At 57.0% G+C, this 7,101-nt stretch overlaps 1 protein-coding gene across 1 annotated transcript; it reads left to right on the forward strand.

The window, feature by feature from the left end:
- The first annotated feature begins 2,968 nt into the window (after nucleotides 1-2,968).
- Nucleotides 2,969-5,363, forward strand: LRRC3C (leucine rich repeat containing 3C). Its single transcript, XM_012765881.3, has 2 exons — nucleotides 2,969-3,083; nucleotides 3,690-5,363. The coding sequence occupies exon 2, from the start codon at nucleotides 3,727-3,729 to the stop codon at nucleotides 4,504-4,506; it is 780 nt and encodes a 259-aa protein (XP_012621335.2). The 5' UTR covers nucleotides 2,969-3,083; nucleotides 3,690-3,726; the 3' UTR covers nucleotides 4,507-5,363.
- Nucleotides 5,364-7,101: the final 1,738 nt, after the last annotated feature.

Raw genomic sequence — 7,101 nt, forward strand, 5'->3', positions numbered from 1 at the left:
TTGGAACACAGGGCTCGCAAGAAATCTTCACTGAGCCAATGAATGAAAGGCAGAGAACTTCTGCTCCAAGTCTCTCACTCCCCAGCCTGCAGTGTGCACTGTCCTAACCATGGTTCCTGCCTCCCTCAGATCTCCCTTCTTTGCTGAGTCTTGCACTTAATAAGCCTCCCTTAATTAACCACATGCACGGCCCCCGTTGGCTCACACACGTGCACAGACTGCCTGCTTCAGGGTAGCCCTGTCCCACTCTTTCCTGGAAGCCACTCTCATGTGAGGAGATGACTGTTCTTCAGGAGTCAGGCTTAACTCCTCTACTTTAGCTAAACCTCCTGCCCGGTGTGAGAGGAGAACAGGGGGAGGGGAGGGTGCCACAAGCTTTCTGTCCCACATTCAGCCACCATCCCAAGATGGACACCCAAGTCTCCAGTGGCAGAGCACCTGGCCCAGCTAACAAGCAACACACAGAAAACATTTGCTTCTCCTGCCCAAGCGTAGAAAATTTCATCTTATCCGATTCCTTGGACAAATGTGAGTCTGTGAAACGCCCCTGCTGACGTCACAGGAACGAGGCAGTGGTGAGTACATCCTCAGAGATGGTATCAGCTGATTTCTGGTTCTGGCCCCATCTCACTTCTGAAACTGCTTGTTCAAAGGTAACCTACTGCGGAGGGGGCCATGCCACCCCTCCCACAGCACAACTGATCCCCCACCCACTCCCTGCTAAAAAAAAGAGGAAAAAAAAGGAATCTACAGGGCCAGCCTCATGGGCATGTGGCCTGCATCATTGCACAAGCTTTCTCGCCCTGTGTTCAGAAGGTCCATGTGCTTGTTTTTATACCCTGCTGCCATCACCTTGCAATGCTTAACAGTTTTTGAACAAGGAGCCCCACAGTTTCATTTTGTGCTGGGCTGTACAATTATGTGTCCAGTCCTGGTCACCCACAGTCTCTTGTAACATCCAGCATGGTTTTCCTTCTCAGCAAGGTCTCCGCAGCATATGACCTCATTCTCCTTTGTGCAAGTCTCCCCTCTCTAGTCTTGATGACACACCGCTCTCCTGTTCTCTTGCAACTCTCTGACCTAGCAGGAGAGCTCCCACTTCTGTACTATGAGCATCGTCAGGGCTCACAAGGCAAGGATTCGGGCACTGTCTAGTGTGGCGTGCAGGCTGGACAGGTGCCAGCAGGCAGCGGGGAGTGGTTGGACAAGGAGGCAGGAAACTGGGCTCTGATCTTAGTAGGGCCACTGGCCCACTGTGTAACTATGGTCACATTCTGGGCCTCAGTTTACCTATCTACAAATTAAGAGGGTTAAACTGGATGGTCCCCTCCTTTGAGGGTACCATCTGTCAATCACTGAGACTCTAAACCCCAGCACCAGGAGATGCTGTGGATCGGGTGGTTCTGCAGGAGGTTAGGCCCTGGGATGGCCAAGGCAGCAGATGTGGTTGGGCCTCAAGGTCAAGGGAATTACAGAGGATAAGCCATCATGAGCTAAGGAATGAGATGGATCAGGGTGGGCATGTTGGCTCATATCTACAATCCCAGAACTTTGGGAGGCTGAGGTGGGAGGATTGCTTGAGGCCAGGAGATTAAGACCAGCCTGAGCAACATAGTGAGACCCTATCTCTTAAAAACAAAAAAAATTAAAAATTAGCCAGGCATGGTGGTGTGCACCTGTAGTCCCAGCTACTCTGGAGGTCGAGGCAGGAGGATCCCTTGAGCCCAGGAATTTAAGGTTGCCATGAGCTATAATCAGACCACTGCACTCCAGCGGGCAGGACAGAGTGAGAACATGTCTTAAAAATAAAAGCGGGGGTTGGGGGATTAGATGGATCCACATGGATATTGACATCCATGATCCCTTGTCCCCCCTGTCCCTGCAGAACACAGGACAGGAGATGGAGAGGGAAAGCCTGGCCTGGCTACTGAAATCACGGAGGAAGTTCTGCAGTGTGTTCTGGAAGACAGTAGCATAAAAACTAGCATTTGCACAGCACTTCACAAAGCACCTTCATGTCCTTTCAACCCTGTAGCAGTGTTCTCACTTGCTAAGACAGACACCAGGGACCAGTGGGTGAGGTGACATGCCCAAAGTTAAATGCAAATCTCATCTTCTGGCTTCAAAACCTTCCTTCCCACCACCCGGTGAAATTAGGAGAGGCAGCACGGGCTGTGAAGATAGTCGGGATCTGGAAGCTTGGGCAGAGCTGAGCCCTCTTTGGTTCCTGGCATGAAGGGGAGTTCAAAGTGCCAACTTGGGAGCCAAGGGCTCCAGCAAATTGAGAAAACTGGAGTCAGTTTCAACCCAGAACACAAAATCAGCAGGAAAACTCACAGGCAACCCTATCAGATTTGAGGTGCCTCAAAGAACCCCTTCCAGCTCCTAGAGGGGCCATCCACCCGGCACGGGAGAAAGCTGCAATGGAGCCGTAGCATCCCCCGCAGGCAGGAGGGTTGGGCACGGTGGGAGCCAGGAGGTGAGGTCCTCAGAGAGGCGTTTTCCAAGGAAAAGGCTGAGAGAAGTTGGCTCACAGGGAAGAAGGTGACACAGGACACGGCAGGAGGACAGAAGAGAGTAGGGAGAGAGGGAGGTGGGGATACAGGCTGCTGGAGGCAATGGATGTACGATAGATGGGCCCCACCCAGTTCTGTCCCCACCACATGGGGATCCTTCTGCCCAGTCAGGCTCTGGGCAAAGAGGAGGGTTCTGGGAGGCAGAGTCCCAGCCCCAGCTGGAAGAGGGGTGATGGAAGTTGGCAACGTCAAGGCCTTGAGAGGGGAGCCCGGGGCAGGGAATGGAAATGGGGCCTGGTCTCCCCAGGGCAGAGTTCATCAGTGTCCAGGATCTGCCTTCTCTTGGCATCGCCTGGCCAAGACATGGCTCAGGTATCTGACACCTGGGCCCAGAGTCACATGCCAGGAAACCCAACACTCTTGGGCCCCAGCCCCCAACTTCCTGCAGCTACAGCAAACAGGGCTTCTGGAGGAGGAAGCAGGTCTCCAGAGCTGAGCAGCAGGGAGGCTACTTACTACTTCCGGGGAGAGGGCAGCAGCGCAAGAGAAGGCTCTGCCACCAACAGGGTGAGAGGCTGGGAGGAGGAGGGAGAGGAAAGGGGAGGGTGAGCAGGGCAGAGGGGACAGAACTGGGGCAGGCAGAGGGGTGGGTGCTCCCAGAAAAGGGGTGGATGGGCTAGAAGGCAGCGCCAGAGGCACATCTTACCTAGTCATCTAGCCTAGCTGGGCACCCTGAAATCCTACCCTGATCTGTCCCCCTTGTCTCCAGCACACTAGTGCCAGCCAGACCCACAGGTGCCTCCCTGGCCCACCTGGCAGCCACCCAAGTAGGGAGGGGAAAGACTTTACTGCAACAAGGGAAATCAACGCATGGGCAGAGGCAGAAACAGTCACCCCCAAACCCAGAATGACCAACAGGGCCTTGGACCAGGAAACCTCAGAGATCAGCCTTCTGGAATCAACAGACCCTACAAGCCTCAAGCCCAGGGGACTCTTTTCCCAAAGGGCCTTATTGAGGAGCCCTAGATCAAAAGAGATTCCAAGGAGGAAGTAAGAAAGTCACCCAGATCTGAGAGAACCCCCAAAAGAGGAACCTCGGAAAGAGAGAGCTGGTGGGGGTGGGGTGGAATTCTCTTCTCTCACTCTTCCTCTATGTGGTCTTTTCTTCCCCAGATCCTACTCCACTCCAGGACTATGCCAATCTGTGGTCATGCTCCCACCCGCCGCTCCCCTCCTGTTCCTCCTGCTGGTGACAGGCACAGGTGGCACCGTGCCCAGCCCCCGGGCGCCTCCCCGGGGCTGCTACGTGGCAGAGGAAGCAGGCGAGCGGACGTTCCGCTGCAGCCAGGCGGGCCTGAGCGCCGTGCCCGCTGGCATCCCCAACGACACCCGCAAGCTCTACCTGGATGCCAACCAGCTGGCATCGCTGCCAGAGGGTGCCTTCCAGCACCTGCCTGTCCTGGAGGAGCTGGATCTGTCCCATAACGCCCTTGCCCACCTCTCGGGGGCTGCTTTCCAGGGCCTGGCGGGCACTCTGCGCCACCTCGACCTCTCTGCCAACCAGCTGGCCTCGGTGCCCGCGGAGGCCTTCGTGGGGCTGCAGATCCAAGTGAACCTGTCCGCCAACCCGTGGCACTGCGACTGTGCCCTCCAGGAGGTGCTCAGGCAGGTGAGGCTGGCACCGGGCACCGGGACAGGCATCGTGTGTGGCCCGGGAGCGCGCCCAGACCTCGTGGGGCAGGAGTTCCTGCTGCTGGCCCGGGAGGAAGAGCTGTGTGGGGTGGGGCGGGGCGGGGCCCGGAGGGGCACAGACGTGGCTCTGCTGGTCACCATGGGGGGCTGGCTGACGCTGGTGGTGGCTTACCTGGTTCACTACGTGTGGCAGAACCGGGATGAGACCCGGCGCTCCCTCAAGCAGGCCCCCGTGCAGCCCGTGCGTGCCACCCTCAGCACAGTGGAGGTGTCCTCCACCCTGAGCACAGTGGTCTGAAGAGGGGGCGCCCCACCCTCCTACCCCATGCTGCTGCTTTCCTCTGCCCCCTCCCTCTGCCCACTCCTCAGCCCCATCCCACCTTCCCTCTCCATCTCCCCTGAATACCTGCTCTCTCTGTCTCTCTCTCAACCAACACCATCTTTGGTACCTGGAGTTTTTGGTGCCATTCCTGTGCCTGGATTGTGCTAGACTCAGAAAACCCAAAGCTCTGGGTGCCAATGGCAGGGGGGATAGTGACAGAACAGAGAAAGACAGCAGGTGGCACAGCTGTGGGAGCACTGAGGAGGGCAAGTGTGCACCTGGCCGAGGGCCATCTCAAAGGCATAAACGTGTGAACTGACACTCCCTGGGCAGAAGAGAGGGAGGGACCCTACACAAAAGGTCAGGGTCAAGGCAAGGACGATGCAAAACAGCATGGAGTGTCTGGGCAGCGGCAAGGCCGACCCCAAGGCTGGAAAAAGGGTGTAAGGATGGGCAAGGGGGTGGAGGGACCAAGCTGGAGGTAAGGCAGAAAGTCGGGGTGCAGCCAGGTTTACAAGGACCCATGGGCCCCTCTTCCCTTCTCCCTCTGCCTCTGAGAAGCTCACCCTCACTTCTTGCCTCTCATGTCCCCAGGCTCCTCTTCCTGGGCCCTCTACTGGGGGCCCCCCAGATCAGGGTCCCCTGCTTCCTTTTCCAGAGACTCCCCATCTCTCTGCCCTCTCCTTTAAGCCCCGATACGTTTCCAGAGCTCCTTCTCCTGGGAGAAAGGTGGTTTCCTCCATGACTGAGTTGGGGACGGGTGACTGGAGAGCTGTGGGCAGGGGGAAGACTCCAGAGCATCACTGCACAACTCAATAAAGTCACTTTTGTGAATGCCCCTCACCTCTCTTACTGCTCATTTACTAGGCATGCGTGGCCTGGTGTTAAGGAGGACAGGGGGGCACCAAGCTCTCCTCCACCGCCTCCACCACCCTTTTTGTGGGGGGTGCTCCCGCTCGGCCAAATGCCAGCTTCCTCTCTCCCCTCCTGCCCCCCAGCTCCTGACACCAGAGTCTGTCTGCTGGGAAGCCAGGGCCTATGAATTACTGACGATGGAACTGGAAGGATGGAGGATGAGAGGGAGCCTCGAGGGAGGACAAACAGGGAGGAGGGAGAGAGGGCAGTGTCCAGGCATTGGTCATCCTTCAGCAGTCTGCAACCTGTTGGCCCAGCCAGCCTCCCTGAGGCCCAGGAAGGGGACAGGGAGGCTGTGACCCTCCTGGTGATCTGTCTTTTCTCTCAGTGGGAGTCGGAACAGGGTGTAGTGAGAAACCAGACGCCTGCGAAGTTAACTGGAGAAGGGGAGACCCAGCTGGCTGAAGGAGTGGGCCAGATGTTCTATGACCAAACAGCCTTCTCAAGGAACCCAAAGGGAAACACACCCCGTCTCCTGCCTCCATTCAGGACGACTCACCCACGTGGTCTTCGTGGAAGAGAGCTGCTCTTGGGGAGCTTCTGGGAGCCTGAATGGAAACCACTGAGCCAGGTTCCACCCTGCTTGGGCAGAGACTGGGGCAGAGTGGGTCGTCAGTCACTCAAGGAGTGGCCAAGAGGAACCCACTGCCTCCCCTGGTCCCACTGCCTTGTCCTGACTTCCCTGTCTCCTCCTAGGTCCCTCACTTCTACCCTTCCTCTGTCCATCACTGCGGGTCCCCCACAACCACTTCAAGTCTCAGCTCCCTAATATCATCCCTAATATCGTCAAGGAAGCCCCTTGACGCATCTCAGAAAATCCTGGTAACCCCATCATCTTTCTCAGGTGACCTGGGCCTCCCCACCTCCAGGTCTGCTCAGTTCTTTCAGACCTAGACTATGGGAAGTTTTGTGCTGTAGCTGTGACCGTTCGTCCCAGCCACACCCTGTCCTGGGCCTTGGGATCCTGACCCCATCCCTATGAAACCCACCCTCGGCCCCTCCCCTGCCACTCTCAAAGTCTGTCCTCCACCAGCTTCTCCCTGTCCTATAGAGCCGAGGCCTGGAGCGGCAGAGGAAGCAGATAGTATGCTCAGGGAGCCCCCAGGCCGAGGGGGAGCCATAGGAGCCTAACTCACAGAAGACCCCCAAACTAATGGAAGAAATGGTGTTCTTTCTTTTGGGGGAGTTCTGAACCTGATGAGACCAAGACATACTCCAGACACAAGTCGTGAGCACCGACAAAGCCTCGCTGTCTACACAGGGAGCCAGGTAGAGAGCAGGCCAGGTACACTGCACTGGGGAGGCAGGAAGGATGCGGCATGGCCCCACCCTTCCTGTCGTGGGTCTTGGGCAGACTCTTTGAGCACAACACGGAGGCTGAGCTCTCCCAGGAGTGAGGCTCGTCGTCGTCAGAGCCAGAGGCAACCCAGGCAGCTCATTCCCAAAGAGGGACTGCACCTCCCCATAGACAGGGGCGTTCAATGTAACAGAAACAGTTTCACTGCATCCCTCTGAGACTCAGCCATTAGCAACCTCTTCCGCCAGGAAAGAACCCTGCCCCAACCCAGGAAGCTTTGCAAAGGCAAAGCCAAGCAAGGCTCCCCAGCTGCCAAGTGGGTGCCACCACAAGTCACCCATTCATCCGACAAACATCTC

This window comes from Microcebus murinus, chromosome 18 (genome assembly GCF_040939455.1).
Source record: "Microcebus murinus isolate Inina chromosome 18, M.murinus_Inina_mat1.0, whole genome shotgun sequence".
Classification (NCBI taxonomy): domain Eukaryota; kingdom Metazoa; phylum Chordata; class Mammalia; order Primates; family Cheirogaleidae; genus Microcebus; species Microcebus murinus.